The sequence below is a fragment of the Polypterus senegalus genome, chromosome 15 (genome assembly GCF_016835505.1).
Source record: "Polypterus senegalus isolate Bchr_013 chromosome 15, ASM1683550v1, whole genome shotgun sequence".
Taxonomy (NCBI): Eukaryota; Metazoa; Chordata; class Cladistia; order Polypteriformes; family Polypteridae; genus Polypterus; species Polypterus senegalus.
In genome coordinates this window covers 77,913,569-77,936,955 of record NC_053168.1, presented here as the reverse complement: position 1 = coordinate 77,936,955, position 23,387 = coordinate 77,913,569, and the positions used below count along the sequence as shown (strand labels likewise).

The 23,387-nt window shown below is 37.3% G+C and overlaps 1 protein-coding gene across 2 annotated transcripts in view; it reads right to left on the bottom strand.

Annotated features, from left to right (window-relative positions):
* The window catches only part of casd1 (CAS1 domain containing 1), a 59,775-nt gene that overhangs the window by 5,825 nt on the left and 30,563 nt on the right, over positions 1-23,387 (bottom strand). For both annotated transcript variants that reach the window (XM_039736705.1, XM_039736706.1), the window contains exons 12-16: positions 18,887-19,043; positions 15,907-15,986; positions 15,532-15,633; positions 1,660-1,800; positions 514-591 (exon numbers count right to left, since the gene is read on the bottom strand). In XM_039736705.1, coding sequence (XP_039592639.1) covers positions 514-591; positions 1,660-1,800; positions 15,532-15,633; positions 15,907-15,986; positions 18,887-19,043 — 558 coding nt within the window. The remainder of the gene's footprint in view (positions 1-513; positions 592-1,659; positions 1,801-15,531; positions 15,634-15,906; positions 15,987-18,886; positions 19,044-23,387) is intronic.

Below are 23,387 nucleotides of genomic sequence, written 5' to 3'. Positions count from 1 at the left end.
AATATATTAATGAATACAAAATATATACAGTGTATATATATATATATATATATATATATATATATATATATATATATATATATATATATATATATACCGTATATGTATATATACATACAGGGTGGTCCAGACCTAATTATACAGATCCAGATCATCTGAATGACTTTGATTTATGTGGGGACAATTCCAGTTCGGTGCAAAGACGATTCTTCATATCGTCAGATTGGACACTTCTCGATGGTCCAGGATTTTTCAGGTGATTTTCTATGTAATAAACTTAATAAGTTATAGCGGAATGAAAATTGCAAAATTAGATCTGGACCACCCTATTATACATAGGGTCATATATATGCAATGTCTGTATCTTTGCTTCACTACATTGTGTTTTCATGTCTCTGTCCTGAATTCTTCTGAGCTTGGCTACAAGTTGAGCCATTTTTAGTACTGCATTTTTTTAACAATCTTCTTTTATTTTTACATATAATTGCATACAAAAAGCAAAATGTGAAATACCTGTACAACAGACACATAAGGATGTAGTTCATTGCACTCGGTCTTATTTTTACAGCTGCTTGCCCATATTGAATAGGTCTAAAAGAAAAAGAAAGATTAAAATCAAAAGTATCATTTTATTATCATGAATCAAAGAATAAAAAATGTGTTAGTAATATAAAAAGTAAGGCAAAAGATCCTTCATATGTTAGCAAATAATTACAAAATAAAGCGATTAACTACTAATTAACAGTTACAGTAGATACCACCAAAAAATGTGGCAAAGTGGTCTTGGCTGACCAGCAGCACAGACTTTTTCCCAGTGGGTCTGAAAGTCCATTATCATACCTCATTAACATTTTGTAACACTTTCCATACTTAAATCCAAATTAAGGATGTGTCTGTAATTTAGTATGTGATTGATTTGGGGTCAGGAGTATCCAGAATAAGCGTGTTTTTATCCAAGTGAAAAATCTTGCATGTTATCTTAAACTGGATCAACTTTATTCTGTGTTAGAACAGTTTAAATACCTTGGAGGTGCAGTAACAAAAACTTACAAATCTATGCAAATTCAATTTTGCCAGTTTGATGGAAAGTATAAAGAAAGATGTTAATAGCTGGTCATCTCTCCTGAAGCGCTGTAACAAAATCTGACATCATAAAAATGTTGCTGAACTCCTCTTTCAACACTACACATGACTACACACAAGTTTAAAATTACAAGATGCAATGACAACACCAAGGTGGGCTGTTTAAAAAAAAAAAAATAAAAAAAATATTCCATCCATTATCCAATCCGCTATATCCTAACTACAGGGTCACGGGTGTCTGCTGGAGCCAATCCCAGCCAACACAGGGCACAAGGCAGGAACCAAATCCTGGGCGGGGTGCCAGCCCACTGCAGGGCACACCACACACACACACACACACACCAAGCACACACTAGGGACAATTTAGGATTGCCAAAGCACCTAACCTGCATGTCTTTGGACTGTGGGAGGAAACCCATGCAGACACGGGGAGAACATGCAAACTCCACGCAGGGAGGACCCGGGAAGTGAACCCAGGTCTCCTTACTGCGAGGCAGCAGCACTACCACTGCACCACCGTGCCGCCCTGAAAATACTCCACCTAATTAAAACTATTTGGAATAGAATGTTACTTACTAGAAATGAAACTACGGATATGAAAAGTAAACAATTTGAAATTCTAAATGATAAGAGAGGTTCGCCTTTGCCTTCTGACAACGCTTGACACTTCTGTAATACCAAGTAGAGAAATGCAAAGAAAATTCCATGAAGAACAGCCTGCAAAAAAAAAAAAAAAAAATACATATATATATTCAGTATTTAGGCAAAACAATGTTTCTTTAATACAATTTCAATTTTTGCTGATTAGATAAACTTTATTAATCCTAAGCAGAAATTGATATGCATACAGCAGCAGAAACATAGAAAACAAGGATGCAGACTCATAATACAGATAATACAATCGATAAATAAATTAGGTATATTGTGTAGAAATTGCAAAATGAGCTTAAAATCTGCAGAATGAACTTAAAGAGTATCAGCATTTAGTGTAGGGCATTGGGAGGAAGCAATGAATTTCCTGCTAGCAGCAGGCAGAAACGACCCCAAAAAGCACTTCTTAGCACCCCATGGTGGAATACGCCTGTGGCTCTAAGACAGCATCTACCGGAGGACATGGAGAGGATTTTGAATGATGGCATCCGATTTTACCACCATCCTCTTTTCCCCAACAGCTTGTAGAACAACAACACATGATATACTATATAAGGTAGGACCTGTCTTAAAAGTGGACAAAGATCTTCTGCAAAGCTAACACTGTATATTCTGTTGAACTTATACCAAAGCAACAGTAACAAGATAATAAAAGCAGTCAGGATAAACTCATATTATTTGCATACAGTATATTTATAGTACTATACAGGTGCCGGTCATAAAATTAGAATATCATGACAAAGTTGATTTATTTCAGTAATTCCATTCAAAAAGTGAAACTTGTATATTAGATTTAATCATTACACCCAGACTGATGTATTTCAAATGTTTATTTCTTTTAATTTTGATGATTATAACTGAAAACTAATGAAAGACCCAAATTCAGTATCTCAGAAAATTAGAATATGGTGCCACACTCTAATCAGCTAATTAACTCAAAACACCTGCAAAAGCCTTTAACTGGTCTCTCAGTCTAGTTCTGTAGGCTACACAATCATGGGGATGACTGCTGACTTGACAGTTGTCCAAAAGACGACCATTGACACCTTGCACAAGGAGGGCAAAAGTGCTAAAGAGGCTGGCTGTTCACAGAGCTCTGTGTCCAAGCACATTAATAGAGAGGCGAAGGGAAGGACAAGATGTGGTAGAAAAAAGTGTACAAGCAATAGGGATAACCGCACCATGGAGAGCTGGAGTCAGTGCTTCAAGAACCACCACGTACAGACGTATGCATGGATTTCAGCTGTCGCATTCCTTGTGTTAAGCCACTCTTGAACAAGAGACAGCATCAGAAGCATCTCGCCTGGGCTGCTGCTGAGTGGTCCAAAATTATGTTCTCTGATGAAAGTAAATTTTGCATTTCCTTTGGAAATCAAGGTCCCAGTGTCTGGAGGAAGAGAGGAGAGGCACAGAATCCACGTTGCTTGAGGTCCAGTGTAAAGTTTCCACAGTCAGTGATGGTTTGGGGTGTGTTGTGTTTTCTGCGGTCCAAGGTCAACGCAGCCGTCTACCAGGAAGTTTTAGAGCACTTCATGCTTCCTGCTGCTGATAAACTTTATGGAGATGCAGATTTCATTTTCCAACAGGACCAGGCACCTGGACACTGTGCCAAAGCTACCAGTACCTGGTTTAAGGACCATGGTATCCCTGTTCTTTATTGGCCAGCAAACTCGCCTGACCTTAACCCCATAGAAAATCTATGGGGTATTGTGAAGAGGAAGATGCAATAGCCAGACCCAACAATTCAGAAGAGCTGAAGGCCACTATCAGAGCAACATGGGCTCTCATAACACCTGAGCAGTGCCACAGACTGATCGACTCAATGCCATGCCGCATTGCTGCAGTAATCCAGGCCAAAGGAGCCCCAACTAAATATTGAGTGCTGTACATGCTCATGCTTTTCATGTTCATACCTTTCAGTTGGCCAACATTTCTAAAAATCCTTTTTTTGCATTGATCTTAATTGATATTCTAATTTTCCGAGAAACTGAATTTGGGACTTTCATTAGTTGTCAGTTATTATCATCAAAATTAAAAGAAATAAACATTTGAAATACATCAGTCTGTGTGTAATGAATGAATCTAATATACAAGTTTTACTTTTTGAATGGAATTACTGAAATAAATCAACTTTGTCATGATATTCTAATTTTATGACCGGCACCTGTATGTATACTATAGGGTGGTCCAGATCTAATTATGCAATTTTCATTATGCTATAACTTATTAAGTTTATTACATAGAAAATCACCCGAAAAAGTCCGGACCATCAAGAAGTGTGCAAACTGACGACATGAAGAATTTGCGCCGAACTGGAATCACCCCTGCATAAATCAAAGTCATCCAGACGATCTGGATCTGCATAATTAGATCTGGACCACCCTGTATACAGTACTTTATACAGTATATTATTTTTGTATACAGATATCATTACAAAATGCAGCATGTGCTTAACCGGACACATACTATGTCTTCCCATTCAACGCATTCCAAAGCTCGCCATGCGCTGGATACCACCAAAGAGGACGTGAAAACCAGGCAGGCCACGTACCACTTGGAGGTCAACTTTTTTTGGGGGACCTGAAAACTATCGACCTACCACTGGATGAAGCTGAACTCATTGTAGCTGATTGAGTCCATTGGAGACCACTTGCTTCCCGATACACCAAGAGTGTTGGAGAAACTAACCAACTATTACACAGTTTTGGGAGGAGCTTGTGATAATTTATGAAAAAAATTAATGGGGGGAGACTAAGAGATGACAAAACCCTCATGCATTAGTCACACCTAATACCTATAGGACAGAACATATCCAAAAACAAACTGACAAAAAATGGGGTCCACATACCAATTATCCCACTTTAATTACTGTGTTTTGCTCAACTGCTTTTTAATTGTTTCCTCCGTCTATAATTTTGAAGATGTAGATGTCAAGCTTTATGATAGACTAGCAAAATACCTGCGCTTCACAGTGGCGAAGTACTGCCTTAAAATTTTTATTAAGAAGAAAATTAAACCTTTTTAAACTGAGGGAAAATATACCAATAATTATTTGTTAAGGATCTCTTTGTGTACCACATTGTGAATTTGGCCCTCCGGTTGTAATATGACCAAGCTGTGCGCTGAGCTTACTCTTAAGCATGCAACGTACAGTTGGCCATGTGAACAGTAATCTTGTTTCAAATCTCACAGCTTGGATTGCTGCTGTCATAATCGGTTTGAGTTTCATGGTTTGTTTCAATTACGACAGTATTTGTAGGACTTGTGTTGAAGAGACATTCGGCATCTGTCAAGCGTTGTAAGTATACAACCGGTTTCATCGATAACTTCACATCCAGCTTTTGAAAGTTTAAACATTTATAAACATCAAAGTGTCCACTACTGAAATCGTCACCTGTGAATCTAAGATGTTTAAGAGGCATTGACGGTTGTCCAAAGGTATAAAATATTTGGCCATTTTGGTACACTTGAAAGCGACAACCTAACAATTCAGCGGCAGCCATCAACTCACATGCAGAACCATAGGTGAAGGGCTTAAGCATTTCACTCTTATAGTGCTCCTGTGTAGTATAATTATCTCCTGTACCGTCATCAGTCCACACATTGAACCTGTCCCAGTCATTCAATACATAAAGACACAATGTTCCTCCGGATATCAAGAGTGAGCCTGATATGGCCGTGCAATATGTAACACAGAGAATGGAAAAGGTAGGTGCCATCTCCGGGCATGGAAACCACTCGTTAAAGTGACAGTTCTTTGATCGATGGTGATCACCTCGATAGACATGTTAATGCGGGTACGGTTGGAATGATAAAGGAAATGGGTGCAGGGAGACGTGAATCCCGTGGCGAAGCAAGGAAGGGAATGTAGAGACTGGAAGAAAAGACGGCCTTATATAGGCAGGCAGCCAACAACGTGGGAGGCATTGGGATGGGGGACCCAACGCCGCCTCACACGGTGACCGAGCTGCAAGCTATGGATGTATATATGTACGTAAGTAGGATTCAGTTACCGTTGGGAACCCGCATACCAAATTTCTTGAAGATGGGCCCATAAGTAACAAAGATCGTTAAAAAGTTCAATATGGCGGCCGACAGTGGCATCATACCACCGAAATAAGTACCAAATTTCAGCCTTCTACCTACATGGGAAGTTGGAGAATTAGTGACGTTGGAAAGTTCAATATAGCGGCTGACAGTGGCGTCACACCACCGAAATAAGTATGTACATTGGTTTCGGTTAGCGCAGGGAAGCCGCCTACCAAATTTCATGAAGATGGGGCCATGAATAAGATAGTTCAACATGGCGGACGTTGTTGACCGTTACGCGTAGAATTTCGAAGTGAAGCCTGCTTAACTTTTGTAAGTAAGCTGTAAGGAATGAGCCTGCCAAATTTCAGCCTTCTACCTACACAGGAAGTTGGAGAATTAGTGACATTGGAAAGTTCAATATGGCGGCTGACAGTGGCGTCATACCACCGAAATAAGTACGTACATCGGTTTTGGTTAGCGCAGGGAAGCCACCTACCAAATTTCGTGAAGATGGCGTCAGCCTTCTACCTACATGGGAAGTTGGAAAATTAGTGATGTTGGAAAGTTCAATATGGCGGCCGACAGTGGCATCATACCATCGAAATAAGTACGTACATCGGTTTCGGTTAGTGCAGGGAAGCCGCCTACTAAATTTCGTGAAGATGGGGCCATAAATAAGAAAGTTCAACATGGCGGACGTTGTCGACCGTTATGACCATTACGTGTAGAATTTCTAAATGAAGCCTGCTTAACTTTTGTAAGTAAGCTGTAAGGAATGAGCCTGCCAAATTTCAGCCTTCTACCTACACGGGAAGTTGGAGAATTAGTGATGAGTCAGTGAGTTAGTCAGTGAGTGAGTGAGTGAGGGCTTTGCCTTTTATTAGTATAGATTCCAGAACTTCTTCTTCTTGCCATTCACTCAAATTGGCACACCGGCCTCCCTGATGAATGTTGCAATAGATTGTAGGTGCACAAGGCTTCCATACAGCTTCTGTATTACTGGTGTCTCCGCTTTCCAGATTTGTCATCTCATGGCCTCATGCAGCAGAAGAGTCTTGCAGTAGATACTTTGTCATCTGGCTGCCTGTTTTGCATGGGTACTGGTCTAACTGATCAATCCAAAGTTTGGTGTAGAGGTCGTGGTTTATGTGGTTCTAGTCTTCCCACAGTCTGAAGTCAGCCACCTGCTCAGGCCCTGCAAGTAAGTGGTATGGGTCATTCCTTTTATAGTGTGGAATATGAAGTAACCACTTGATATGTTGATTGGCTTTGATGTTCCTAGCTTCATGGTAAGTGGTAGACATGTCTTCCGGTTTTTTGATAGATCCCTACTTTGCCTATTTGTCAGCAACCTCACTGCCTAGTATGTCTCAGTGAAAAGGAATCCACTGCACATTGCCAGTGTAGACTCTGCATAGGCAAATAAAAGTGGAAGATGGGACATTAATTTCTTTGTCCCTAGCAGACTGCATGGTGTCTGTAAAGAATACAACATTGTTAGAAGTGCCAGAGCGCAGTGGTAGCGCTGCTGCCTCGCAGTTAGGAGACCCGGGTTCGCTTCCTGGGTCCTCCCTGCGTGGAGTTTGCATGTCCTCCCCGTGTCTGCGTGGGTTTCCTCCGGGCGCTCCGGTTTCCTCCCACAATCCAAAGACATGCAGGTTAGGTGGATTGGCGATTTTAAATTGGCCCTAGTGTGTGGGTGTGTTTGTGTGTGTCCTGTGGTGGGTTGGCACCCTGCCCAGGATTGGTCCCTGCCTTGTGCCCTGTGTTGGCTGGGATTGGCTCCAGCAGACCCCCGTGACCCTGTATTCGGATTCAGCGGGTTAGACAATGGATGGATGGATAGAAGTGCCAGAGCAGTTTCTACATACAGTAGATTGCACCAGTCTGTATAGGCACTACTTCAGCCTTCAATTGGTTAAATGAAGGCTAGTAGTGAGGGAGAGCCTTTTTCTTTTCTTGATGAAAATTCTGGCACTACTGTTCTTCACTGCTTGTGATAGACAAGATTTCATTTGTGTTGAGGGTTGTTGTTCGGGATGTATTCCATGATGAAGATCTTAATCTCAGCACTGCTCTGGAAGCCTCACTTGCCTATACTGGTACAGTAGGTCATGCATTAAATTTTAAAAGATTTGGTCTTACTTTACCAATTATATGCTTTCAAATTATTCATTATATACACTGAAATTAAGGTAACAGTATTTTGTCTACCTTAGATAAGTCCAAGGCCAGGGATTTAATGCTATGTGACATGTATGTCCCGCCAGGTGTCAGTGAGAGAAATCATCATGGTGAAAAAACAACGTCCAGTTTCGCTGTGTTGTGAGTTTCTGAAGATGCAAAAAAAAAAGAAAAAAAAAAAGACGGCAACAGCGACACATAGGATGGATCTGTAAATGTATTGCATTATTATGATGGGAAATATGTGATACTCAAATTGCCTATGTGAGAAATTGATGAAGCAAAACACCATGAATACATTCACATGTCAGTATTTAAGTCTGATGATTTGCTTCACCACATTGAATCATTCATTAAACATCAAAGTATGTAGATTTATCCTGCTGGAGCTGCATTGCAGCTTGCCATTAGATGTTGATGGTAAAAAATGATGGTGATGTCACATACCATCTTGATCCCACGTGCCACCCATATTTTTGCTAATACTGCAAGTCGGGCATGTGTGTTACTTTAATTTCTTTATGTGTGCTCAGAAGATGCATCAAAAGAACACTGGTAATGGTTGGCAGCAATGATGCGTGTGCATAAGCATTTGGAGCGTGAGGTATAAACCATCCCTAATAATAAGTATTGACTTTATTAAATACATGCATGCAGTAAGTAAGTTGCAATTGTCCTTATTAATTTTGCAGTTTTCATTTCGGCATTTTTAATACTAACACCTGAAATCTACAAAAACAACAAAATCCTTAGGCTATCAGTAGTATTACGGATTCTGTCTTATTTAGCAGCATTTAAAAAATCCTCTGTTGGAGGTTGGGGTATTTTTTAGATACTAACAAAGAAATCATATTTACTCATTTTTCAAGTTTCTTTTATAGGTCTGCAAATATAAAAACCCCTCACATATCCTGAAAATTGCAGACAGCAATTCTTTTAATGTAATCTTACTAGTATTATACTCTGAAACACACATTAAAGGGGTGTGATTTTTTTTGTCCAAGTTTTGTTAATGTACTGTGATATTTAATGGAATACTTTGTCTACAAAAAATCTATTAGTCACCATTTCACTGAAAATGCAGTCACTTTTAAAGTTGTACATTGTGAATGTATTGATTTGCCTCATTTGTACCAGATATATTAATCCTCTACAGAAAATGATTTCTGCACACACAAGGTGTCCTTGGCCTTATTGTTACATTTATTATCCTAGTGGTATGTCATAACTGGAGTACTTTGGGGTAATTAGACGACAGTGTCTTGACCGTTCTGAACATTGAAACATCTTAGATATGCACAAATATCTGACATGCTCTTCACATGATAATGTGGTCGTTTGCTTTTCTTACATTTTAATCTCTAATCATACATTGCTCAGAGACCACGCTGGTAATGATGATTATGAAGTGCCATGGTAAGCAATGAGTGAGTTATTACTAGGCAGGAATTCTGACCTTGGAGATTGATCTTTAATATAAAAGCTTGACTTTCATTTATGCAAACTTTACAGTTGAAAATAGTTTTTTAACAATATTTTTGCAAAAATACAGGCTTGGGACATCTTGAGCATATGACAAAATACCTGACATTTGGATTTTGCATAAAGAATTTTGTTTTTCCCCAAGGACGCTTTGAAATTGTTTACTGCTGTTCTAGTTGGGTTGTCATTCAGTCCTACAGTATCAGAAATTTTATTATATCCAAAAACATGATATTCATATTTTTTTTTTGGCAATCACTGCCAGTGAATAACAGATACATACTTTAAATGGTAGAGTACTTTGCTATTTTGAAACTAAAGTTATTGTTCCGCATGTATAGTAGAGTTTTATTTTGATACAGACGTTTGGTCTGGCACCCTACTGGCTGCAATTCTAAGTACTTCAGGGAGACAGATTTGATTAATTAAACTGCTAAAGATAGCCTTACTTATCAAAGAAAGTGTCTGAAGTAAATGATAGTGATAAATTAAGTTCAACTTCAAAACTACGAAAGTTATCATTTAATGCAGTGTTTCCCAAACTGTGGTACGCAGAGCCTTTTCAGGTGGTACGCATCGCGGTCCCTGAAATTTAATTTATCTGTGCAAAACCCTTTATGACAAGCCTGTTGTGAGCAAAAAGCAATGAAACTGTTTAAATACAATAATACGTGGATTCCCAAATTTAGTGTGGTGTGAAATTTCGTCATCTGAATAAATAAAACCTATTATTCGAATCAGTATTTAGTTCATTTAGCGCTACCATAATTCCATTTCACGGAAGTCAACTTCTACTTCTTCACTGTTTGAGCTTTTGGTCACTAGATGAAAGCACAACGCCGACACTATTTAGTCTTCGGTAACTCTGCCTTATAGAAATCGTTCGCATTTGTTGTAATACGTGCAGTTCCGCTGTATCGCATCGTAGTCATTAGATCTAAGCAAAGCCGATACCATTTCGTCTTCGGTAACTGCGTCACATACAGGCCGAAGGCAGGGTTTAGTTTCGGGGCGGAATTTATCAATTTATGTACAGGCACAAATTTTTTCATTAATTTTATGCATAATTTCTTCCAATTCCTTAACTTTTATTCAGATTTTGGGCAGTTTAGACCTGAACTCCCCCCCTTTCAACAAGGTGCGGGTGGTACACAATACAACTCACTTAACTTCAGGTGGTACTTGAAGTCCAAAGGTTTGGGAACCCCTGATTTAATAGATTACGGAGATATGTATTAATACAACTTCAAATTAACCAGCCCAGTTCAATGCACTGTTAAGAATGAAGTATAAGGACTTGCTACAAATTAATCAGAATTATTAGTAATAAGAGTAAGCTGTCCAGAATGTAAACTTGGAAGAAAAGAAAACTGCAGTGGCATCTCATGGATCCAGCTTCTTCAGAACGAATCCCACTTCCATTCACAGTCTGTGTGGAGTTTGCATGTTCTCCACCTGTCTGCATGGGTCTTCTTCTCTGTTCCCCCAAGATGTACAAGTTAGGTTAATCAGTAATTGTACATTCACCCTGCGTGAGTTACAGCGTGAACGAAAGCGGTGATGTACTGCGGTCCTGTCAAACTATTCTTGTCCAGCGCAGCCAGGATATGCTCAAGTGCTACACAATGCTGAATTGGATTAAGTAAAGTTTTGGAAATGAGAGGAGGTGAATTATAGGCATGTTTGAATTTTTAATTTTACGCTGAATAAAATGTTTGGATATGCCTCACAGTAATCTATAAACAACTAGACACACATACATTTATTGGATGTCAGATATGAAATGGTTTGAAAGCAGTTATTTTCTGTAACATTCACTTTCTTGCAAAATATTATGCTTTCTTTTTTACAGTACACTTAACAGAATGCCTGACAAAAAACAAATACGTAATATATATTACCTGGGTTTAATACATATTGTTGTATAGCTGAAATTAAGACTTACTGTAAATATTTTGTTGCCTTAGTTATTTTTTAACAAAATGCAAAGAAAATACCAGCTAAGGAAGAGAAAAAAAATAGCATGTTGTTAAATGCAGCGAAAGGCAAGTTGTCAAACTAGCTGCAAAGTAGCAGAAACAAAGGTTACGTTATACAGGCCTGGTTATAAACAGTGGCATAGCTAGAGTTTGTGCTGCTCGGGGTGATGCTTCAATTTGCATTTGAATATATTAACCTATTTAAATAGAAAATTAAAGTAATGTATAGAGAAAAATTAATATACATTTTGCATAGATTTATTGATATATAGAGAAACTGCAACAATTTTTCACATATAATTATTTATAAGCATCAACTAGACAAGAATATAGTATAGACGCACTGATGAGCCGTGTTCTTATTATTAGTTTAATATAATTACGCTGCAAAACCAGAACCAGTGTAGTGTACAAGTGATAGGTGGGGATGTTTTTTTCCGCAGAGCAAGAGCACATTCGGATTGATAACGAAACAAAATTATAAATTGTAATTTAGTTGTTTATCTTCCTAGAAATTATTATCGGTGTAATGTTTATGTTTGTTTTTGTTATTGCCTCATAAATTTCAACTGCTGTGTCTGATGCCGTCACAGAAGGACAGTCTGAAAATTATTTTTGAAGCATTTGTGAATAAAAATCAGAGAATTTTACTTTTTTCATCCATGACTGCTATTTTTCCAAATCCTGCTGCTTACACATAAATTGTACTGAGCCTTTTGGCCAATAATACCACCCCCAAAAATGTGCCACCGGGGGAACAATAAACAGACTGAAATAAAGTAAAACAGTAAGACATTAAAATATGTTTATCTTTCTTGTTTGTTTAAGCCAAGGAAGGACAACATGTCCTAGTCGAGATAATAGAAGGTAAAGGAGGACAAACAAGAATGAACGATGCAGACATTTAGGATTGTGCAAGAAAAGCTGCTTGAGAAAATAAGGAGGAAATACTGAATATTATTTGGAAAATGATTCATTTGCTTATAATAACAAAAAATAGTATATGAAGATAAAAAAAGATTAAAAGTCAAATATATTAAGTGGTGTGTGACACTGAAATCAAAACACGTTGTTAAACAGCCAAAAAAAGTGCCTAATAATATTTCACATTTGGTGTCCTGAAATTCTGAGGGCTAAGAATCTAATCACAGCAAATTATTCTAGAGACCTGCGGCCTCATACATAACACCGTGCGTAGAATTCGCACAATAACATAACATAAGCACAAAAGCGGAAATGTGCTTACGCACAAAAAAAATCCAGATGCATAAATCTGTTCGTTCGCCAACTTCCACATTCTTCTGCTACATAAATCCTAGTCAGCGTGAAAATTAACGCATGTGCACGCGCCTGCTGTCCCACACCAACTCCTCCCAGAATTACACCTCTTTGAATATGCAAATCAATATAACTAGCCCTTAACATCAGCCTTCTGTGAAAAGACAATGGCAAAAGTACGAGGGAAAATAGAAGAATTTCAGCGAATACCAAGTGGAGGCAAGGAAAAACTTACTATTTGTTGGTTTAAACAGTGGTATAAACAACAAAAGGAAGTTGATCGAGTGATATAGCGTGTCGGAGAAACTCGAAAGCTCAAGTTCACAAAGTTGCACAGTGCACGAAATAAAAAAGAAGTTGTCACATATCAAAGTCGCTGTGAAAAGGTGAGTTGTAGCCCACCGTCTGAGTGTCATATGAAAGCTTATTAGGGTACAGAGAAAAAAAAAGGCACACAGTGGGTAAAAAGCACGAAATGTCAACTTTAATCTTGAAATTTCCACTTTAATCATGTAGTTTATTTTGTGATTAACGTAGAACATCATAAACTTCATCTTAAAATCGTGTAATTTACTAGTTTATCAAATCCCATCATAACTAAAGTAGCACGATAAATGCTTTATTTTGTATTTGATCTTCTATGTGCTCTATGTATGTGAATCACTACGTGCTTCCAGGCTTTCTCTTCCTCCGACAGGACACAGAATCCATTACATTCGTAATATTACTGCTCTCTGAATAATTAAAATACTGAGAAGTATATGTGATATCATTTTAATGATGATAGGCGTTAAAGCATGTTATTAAACATGGGAACACAGTGGCACAGTGATTGTTCATGTCTCACACAAGATGCTTGCTGCACCATGCGCGACCTTCGATGAAATACTTTATTATGGAAGTACTGTCTCTTTCAAACGTACTAACCCCCAATTCCTGTCCTTACTTTTCTTTCTCCAAATACCCAATCGCCACAGAATCAGCTCTGTAATAGTTGTTAAGCCATCTGTAAGCTTATAATAATAATAATAATAAATTTTATTTATATTGCACTTCATATTTTAGAACGTCGATTCTTCAAAACTTTTAAGGAACACTAAAATATCTTCATAATGTTTAAGTATTCTATCCATCTATCCTTCCAGTGTCACGCCAGCCACAGCAAGAATACTGCGCGAGGCAGGAACAATCCGTGAATGAAGTTCCAGCTCCTGGCTAACGTTGCGGCACCGTGCTGCATTTCATCTTAAAAATGATATTGTCATCATATGTAAATATGTGCTTTATAAAGTGGCTCAGGTTGTGCGATATTATAACTGTATCGCAAGTTTAAAGTAAGGTGATTGAACTTATAAATACAGACAGTTCTACAGTACAAGGAGCAGTTGATGGACTGATGGAGTGTGTTCAGAGTTCTTATGATGAAACTGTTTTTGAACCACAAGGTCAGTACAAGAAAGACTCTGAAGCGTTTTTCGGATGAAAGCAGTTCAAATAGCGAATGGCTGAGGCAGCGTGTGCTTGATGCTGTATACCGATAATTCTCTTTCTGATCAGCTGCTGCTATGATTCACTACTCAGATACAATGATATAAATACTCCAAGTGGTGCAGTGAGAGTAATATGGAAAAAGATGATCCGATGTGGCAACCCCTAACAGGAGCAGCTGAAAGAAGAAGAAGATGGTACAGTGAGAGTAACAATGCTAAAGCAGTTATGGCATTTGGAATTGTTTGACCATTCCGTGGACCATTATATTGTTACAGGTTAATTACAATCAGATGCATTAAACTAATAAACAATTGCAGTTAATTTCAGTGTATCTATAAAGCCGTGTCAGGGATGTGGATCTGAAAAAGAAAGATAAACCACACAGGAACAGTAGCACTGCTTTGACGCTGGGTGCCGCCAGTCTGCAAAACCGAGCGGAGAACTTGCGTACGACAGGGAATGAGCTACCGTGGAAATGTGCGTGGCTTTATGCCAAGTTTAGGTTTTATACATCGCGATTTGAATGTGGAAACGTTCTTACGCAACATTTTTGTGTGTACGCACCGTTTATACATAAGGCCCCAGGTTACACTTGCTTGCTGCTTTCTAAAACTGAATTTACCTGATTCAATTTAACTCTTTAAACATGGCCCCATTGTTCTGCCCTCATCAGTGGGACTGAACAATAATGAAAATTAAAAAAAAAATGCATAAAGTCATTAATTTTGTTATTGCTATTATTAAAGTGTTTTTCCGTTAAAATGCCAACCACGTTGTAATATTTTTCTTTCTACCCTTAAAATCAATCAAATGGCTCTATCAAATCAATACCTGCCCAAAATCCCCCTACGGCTTTCTTCAACATCCGGATTCAATTGTGTGCAATTTGACAGACAGACTATTATATACTTAATGAGGAGGGTGTTTCAGTTTTCAAATGACACCACATTCCACTTTCTATGTTTCTCCACATTGTATATTTCAGATGCTTTTGAATATTACAACTACTGGTGTTATAATTTGGATACACAATGTGACTTCTTTAGCAACTATATATATTCTGAGAGAGTATTCCTGAGCAAACACTTAACATCCATTTCACAAATTTAAGAAAATGAGGTGGGATAAATTAATTAAAGATTTGCCTTAATTAGGTGCAGTCGATAATTTTGTCCCTAAAGTTATTTAATTTTCCTTTAAAGGTCAAGTAAAAAAAGATAACAAAATATTATATTTTGCTGAAGTGAATACAAATACTTGATATAAAATTAAACATAAGTGTTGTAATAATATTAGATTTTAGCTTTCCTGCAATAACTTTACAAACAAACACAACAAGGAATTTACTTACAAAACGATCTAGCTTCCACCTGAACCACCATTCATGGACGTTTGCATCCATTTCAAAGAGCTTAGAAATTGGCCAAATGGAAAAGATGTTCTCAAACACACCCTACAAACAACAAACCAATGTATTCAAACAAATATACTGATGAGAAAACAAAACAATCAACTTCAAGTTACTTATGTAGTATGCTAAAATTAATGGAAGATTTAGTTTAGTTTTGCTTTATGTACTAAAAAAAATGTCATAAGAATGTTAAAAGATCTATCGATGTAGAGAGAGATGATTTATTAGAAAATTAAATAATAGAATCATTAAAGTTTTTAAATAATGTGTTACACAAGCATATCAGAAAGAACAAGTGAATAAATGCAGACTCACCTGGGAATGTGCTAAAAACCAAATACAGAGCAGCAAAAAAAATAATTTCAGCAGCAAAGCCAGATGCCACCAAATACTACCTGTAATATTTAATTAAACACAAAGGTTAGCATCGAGATATCTACAGATAATTTAATTATATAATTTAAAAATTCAATATTTGTTAATAAAAGGGCAATGCAACTTAAAAATAGACTATGAAATAGTTAAAGATGCTCTCCTAAATTGCTCAACCAAAGAACTGGGGAGAATGTACTGACAGAACCAGCCAGGCAGTTACGCAAGTAATGAAAAATTATGTTGTTTGAATTTTGCCTATTATAAAGTATAAAATGTTAAGTTAAAAAATCTTTTCAGTTTGAAGTATAAAGAATATCTTGTTAAAATGTTTTACAGTACCACAGTAGGATTAACGAACACTCCCCTTTGTGGTCAATTTGTCGTCTTTACTTACAAATAACACATTTTAGACCTCTGTGCATAGGCAAATTCTTACTGAACTATTACATTTTTTTCCAATATAATTTTTTAAATGTACATATTTAATTTAGTAGGATCTGTAAGATTGCATTTTCATTTTGACATTACATATTTCTCTGATAATCAATTGCAACAAAATCAGAATTAAATTCATTAAACCTCCACACCGTTTGGTAGTAAAATGTGTTACTGCACAACACTGTAATATGCTTGTAACCAATGTAAATGCTGTCATTACATTTTTGCAGCTGTATAAATTAAATTACTATTATAAAACATGATAAAACTTTGCTTCACTAGATTGTATCAAATACTGTATGTGCACTTAACTCACTACAGTAAGGGCCACTTAATTCGTTTATAGTTTAGAGAACCAGAATGGGAGATAATTCAATTTTATTAACCATTAATTCAGTTTTTGAACAGTACTAATAAATATTTGATTACTATATGATGATCATCTGCTGTTGAGCACTTATCACTAAATGTCATACGGTAATGCAGTAAAAAATGAAAATAAGGACTCTATATATATATATATATATATATATATGAAGACAATGTGCTGTGACTCTGAATTGGACTTTCTTGCTTTTTAAACACCTCAAGCTCACTGTGTAGGGCACATCACTGTCTGGTTTTTCCCTTGCCATACATTTGATAGGATTTGGATATTGTTGTCTTTCTGTTTTTTGTTTTATTTTTTAATGCTTAGAAAACATGCAATTCCCCAGCAATCACTTGCAGACTGTTTTAATGTCTGCTCTACTCTAAACTCAATGGCCACTTTATTAGGTACACCTTACTAGTACCAGGTTGGGGCCATTTCTACCTTTAGAACTGCTTTAATTTCCTTATTGCATAGATTCAACAAGGTGCTGGAAACATTCGTCAGGGATTTTGGTACATTTTGACATTATAGCATCATGCATTTGCTGCAGATTTGTCGGCTGCACATCCATGATGCAAATCTCCCTTTCCACCACATTTTAATTTCAATGGTGATCTATTGGATTGAGATCTGGTGACTCCATTTGAGTACAGTGAACTCACTGTCATGTCCAAGAATCCAGTTTCAGATGATTTGAACTTTGTGACATGGTGCATTAATTTGCTGGAAGTAGCTATCAGAAGATGGGTACACCATGATCACAAAGGGATCAGCAACAATACTCAGGAAGGCTGTGGTATTTAAATTATGCTCAGCTGGCACGAAGAGGGCCAAAGTGTGCTAAGGAAATATCCCCCATACTATTACACCACCACCACTATCCTGAACAGTTGATACAAGGCAGGATGGATCAATGCTTTCATGCTGTTGACACCATATTCTGACCCTACCATCTAAATGTCACTGCAGAAATCGAGACTCATCAGATCAGGCAATGTTTTTTCCAATCTTCTATTGTGCAGTTTTGGTGAGCCCATGCAAATTGTAGCCTCAGATGTCTGTTCTTACATGACAGGATGGGCACCCGTTGTGGTCTAATGCTGCTGTAACCCATCTCCTTCAAGGTTTGATGCCTTCAGAGATGCTCTTTGGCACAACTTGGTTGTAATGAGTAGTTATTTGAGTTACTGTTGTCTTTCTATCAGCCTGAACTGGTCTGGGTATTCTCCTCTAATCTCTGGCATCAACAAGGCATTTTCACCCAGAGAACTGCCACTCACTGGATATTTCCCCTTTTCCTGACCATCCTCTGTAAACCCTAGAGATGGCTGTGCGTGAAAATACCAGTAGATCAGCAGTTTCTCAGATATTCAGATATTTGCATTAACAAGCAGTTGAACATCCATCCATCCATCCATTTTCCAACCCAATTAATCCGAACACAGGGACACGGGGGTCTGCTAGAGCCAATCCCAGCCAACACAGGGCACAAGGCAGGAACCAATCTTGGGCAGGGTGCCAACCCACCGCAGACAAGCAGTTGAACAGGTGTACCTAATATAGTGGCTGGTGAGTTTACATTGGTTTGTCATTTTGTTGTCGCCCTGCTTATAACACAGATGGCTTATTATGAAAGGATTTAAACTTTATGTGAGGATGTAAACTTCCTGCCAGAGGTAAAAGCTACTCAAGTAAAATAAATGAGAAAACACAACACAGAATTTTATGAACAAAACTGAATTTTATAGAAGGAGCAAAAAAGTAATCCCTTGTCAAAACTTTTCTTTAAAATCAAAGCTATGAAGACTCAAAACGACACTGTTTAATGCATATTAAAAATATTCAACTTTGTAGAATACTAATGTTTATTCTTAACCTATTAAAATAAAATATTGATATCAAACATATTTAAATAAATCAGAAAGACAAGGATTGTACTAATTACTACATATGAATATAAAATACTATTGGTGTTTAACCTGCTCTTGGCAGGTATCCTAAATATACACACAGCCATTTTTAAAAAAGTTATTTATATGGCTGCATCCTCTAATAAAGAAAATAATATCATATTTTATAAATAATTAGTAATACTAAATAAAGACTTACCATTAGCTATTTTCTGGGTTATCTGAGGATAGACTGCTAATGTTACATATATTACAACAAACCAAAAAGTCACCAAAGGAACAAAATAGTAGAACTGATACGGCCTGTCCATCACCAGGCACAGCACCACCACAAGGAAGTTAAGTCTGAACAGCACCTAGAGACAAGTTCAGAAATAAATGAGAATTTATGTTTGCAGATATAAACAGTGTCATTTTTATGTTACCAAAATAGAAATTAACTATATTCAGTAAATCTTCTTCTTCTTCATCATCATCATCATCTTTTCAAAATTGTGTGTATGGGCGATGTGTCTGATCAGCCCTCTCCACACAGCTCAGAACTGCATCTCTCCCCCCAGACTCTTTATCTTCACATGTTCTTTTACTTTATCCTTCTGCTTCTGTCAGTGCTTCCATTTCCATCACTGTTCTGCCCATATAGCATATTCATTGTCTCTTCTCATCACACTGTTTGCACTTTCTATCTCTCCCACTTTTGTTGCACCTCCGACGGATACTTTCTAAAAATACAATAAAAACTAAAATCTGCACTTTTAGAAAGTGTCCCAACTATTTTGGAAATGGGGTTTGTAACTGCTCAGACACCATCATAATTTGTAATGTTTATGTACAATAAACACCTCATAGTGAACTGTTAAGACATAAAACAATCTTTGAACAACTGGAACAAAGCAGTAAATTTGGAAAGTTTCCTTACAGACCCATAATTACATAAATAATCCCATAGTGAAAAGTGACAAAATCTTATTTTGAATATCTGGGAAAGATATAATGCAAAAGAGTAAAAGCAAAATATAAATTTCTACCTACATGCTATTGGATTTTATATAATTTCTTCACTGGCTGCAAAACAGAAAATATAATTTGTGTATAGAAGGACGATTGTGTATGGAATGGATGCTGGGCCCATGTTCTAGGTGCTGCCCACCTAAGTGTTGAAAATGTCAGTTATTAAGAAAAATAGTGAGCTGCAAAATGCAGGACTCCGCCACTACTTTAACAGGTGTCAGTAATGTCCCCTTCTGCCTTCTTTACTAACAAAGCACTACGGTTTATACAGTTAGGTCCATAAATATTTGGACAGAGACAACTTTTTTGTAATTTTGGTTCTGTACATTACCACAATGAATTTTAAATAAAACAACTCAGATGCAGTTGAAGTGCAGACTTTCAGCTTTAATTCAGTGGGTTGAACAAAACGATTGCATAAAAATGTGAGGCAACTAAAGCATTTTTTAACACAATCCCTTCATTTCAGGGGCTCAAAAGTAACTGGACAATTGACTCAAAGGCTATTTCATGGGCAGGTGTGTTCAAGTCCGTCGTTATGTCATTATCAATTAAGCAGATAAAAGGCCTGGAGTTGATTTGAGGTGTGGTGCTTGCATGTGGAAGATTTTGCTGTGAACAGACAACATGCGGTCAAAGGAGCTCTCCATGCAGGTGAAAGAAGCCATCCTTAAGCTGTGAAAACAGAAAAAACCCTTCTGAGAAATTGCTACAATATTACGAGTGGCAAAATCTACAGTTTGGTACATCCTGAGAAAGAAAGCAAGCACTGGTGAACTCAGAAACGCAAAAAGACCTGGACGTCCACGGAAGACAACAGTGGTGGATGATCGCAGAATCATTTCCATGGTGAAGAGAAACCCCTTCACAACAGCCAACCAAGTGAACAACACTCTCCTGGGGGTAGGTGTATCCATATCCAAGTCTACCATAAAGAGAAGACTGCATGAAAGTAAATACAGAGGGTGCACTGCAAGGTGCAAGACACTCATAAGCCTCAAGAATAGAAAGGCTAGATTGGACTTTGCTAAAGAACATCTAAAAAAGCCAGCACAGTTCTGGAAAAACATTCTTTGGACAGATGAAACCAAGATCAACCTCTACCAGAATGATGGCAGGAAAAAAGTATGGAGAAGGCGTGGAACAGCTCAGTATCCAAAGCATACCACATCATCTGTAAAACACGGTGGAGGAAGTGTGATGGCTTGGGCGTTCATGGCTGCCAGTGGCACTGGGACACTAGTGTTTATTGATGATGTGACACAGGACAGAAGCAGCTGAATGAATTCTGAGGTGTTCAGAGACATATTGTCTGCTCAAATCCAGCTAAATGCAGTCAAATTGATTGGGCGTTTCATGATACAGATGGACAATGACCCAAAACATACAGCCAAAGCAACCCAGGAGTTTATTAAAGCAAAGAAGTGGAAAATTCTTGAATGGCCAAGTCAGTCACCTGATCTTAACCCAATTGAGCATGCATTTCACTTGTTGAAGACTAAACTTCAGACAGAAAGGCCCACAAACAAACAGCAACTGAAAGCCGCTGCACTAAAGGCCTGGCAGAGCATTAAAAAACAGGAAACCCAGCATCTGGTGATGTCCATGAGTTCAAGACTCCAGGCTGTCATCGCCAGCAAAGGGTTTTCAACCAAGTATTAGAAATTAACATTTTATTTCCAGTTATTTAATTTGTCCAATTACTTTTGAGCCCCTGAAATAAAGGGATTGTGTTAAAAAATGCTTCAGTTGTCTCACATTTTCATGCAACCTTTTTGTTCAACCCACTGAATTAAAGCTGAAAGTCTGCACTTCAACTGCATCTGAGTTGTTTCATTTAAAATTCATTGTGGTAATGTACAGAATCAAAATTAGAAAAAAGTTGTCTCTGTCCAAATATTTATGGGCGTAACTGTATATTGCAACATCTGATCTTCAAGAGGAGTGGATTGCATAAGACTATGGTTTAGATTAGATAAACTTTATTAATCCCAAGTGGAAATTTAGGGTTTCTTGAAAGAGATTAAAAATAAGGTGGCCCAGTATCAAACAACTTTATTTATAATGCATGTAAACTATGCTTGATTTAAAGAAAACTTGTTATAGATACCACCCAAAAGTCTAATAAATACATCCAATCAAATGTACTTAGGAACAATTGTTCTAAGATTGATATGGTACTCTAGGAATACTGTGCTCGAAATATTATTTGTTTACTCCACTGTAAAAACCAATACTGTGGGATACAGCTCCCTACACTCAGATATATTTTTGCTATGAGAAACTTGCAATTTTTGGCTTATGTTTGAGGACACATCCTTCTAATGTGCAGATTCATTGCCAAATAAGATGAGTGTTTCACATATAAGCAGTACAGCTAAAACTAAGGTGAGAAGAAGTGAACCACTAAGATGCAAATAGCTATAAGAGCTTGAAAAATATATTTAAACTGCAAGTGCCCCAAATATGAAAGTAGAAAGAAAACAATTATATATGGCTGAAGTATAAATGTAAATGCTAAATAAATACATATAAATATTAAAAATTCTATAATACAAACATCAAAAAGCAAGGAAACTATACTGTAAAAGAATACTGTTTTTAAAGTACTTTACAATGCAAAATGGAAAATAAGTAGCTTTGTTGTAATTTATTATTAAAACTAGTGCTGGGCGGTATGACCAAAATTGTATATCACGGTATTTTTCAAAGTTATACTGGTTTCATGGTATTTGACGGTATTTTTTTCCCATGCATGAGTGAATGTTAACCACATTTCCCACTGCAATTGCTGCAGAATACTGGCTAAGAATACCTACTCCACTGTTATGAGAATTGTACATTGTACAAAAAACATTGTATTAATACAGGTTTGCATGGCCCCATAAAGTTATTGTGTGCGAGGCAGGAGCAAATCCTGAACAAGGCGTCAGCACATCGCAGGGTGAATACGAGCAACACATACACTAGCAGGGTCAATATAGCATAACAAAACCCCACATCCTACATGACTTTGAAAGGAAACTGAAGCACGCCGAGTAAACCCACCAGAAAAAAATGCAAATTCAAGGCAGGGAACATCCGGGACCCCCTTGCTGCGAGGCAACAGTGCAATCACCACACCAGCGTTGCCCCACATGATTAATACATTCTTTAATGCATTTCATCATGAAAATTATATCAAATATTTATCTTAGCGTTCTAAATGTTCAGGGAGCAGGAATATCATGAAATGAATGTATTCTGTGTGGTGATCGCTGCCTGCGCCTCCTCAGTGCAAGAGGAAGTCAGTTTAAGAAACAGTAGTGATTAACATGGCTCGGGGAACACTTAACACAAAGCATTTAATGTGTTACATAACTTAAGACAGACTGTGAGAAAATCTAGTAAATTAAATATTCATTTTAAGATGAAATTTGTTTACGATGTTCTACTTTAATGACAAATTTTGAGAATAAAGTCAGAATGTCGACTTTATTCTTGTCATAAGTGTCGAGATTAAAGTGGAAATGTCGAGAATAAAGTCAACATGTCATCACACTATTACACAGTACCCAGGTATATTACACAGTATCGAAAAAAAAATAAAACAAGTACAACTTGGCTTGCAGTATTATCTAGTAGTATAGAAACAGCATTCACACATTTGAACATAATGGTCTACATCCAACCTTTTAAAACCAAAGTAT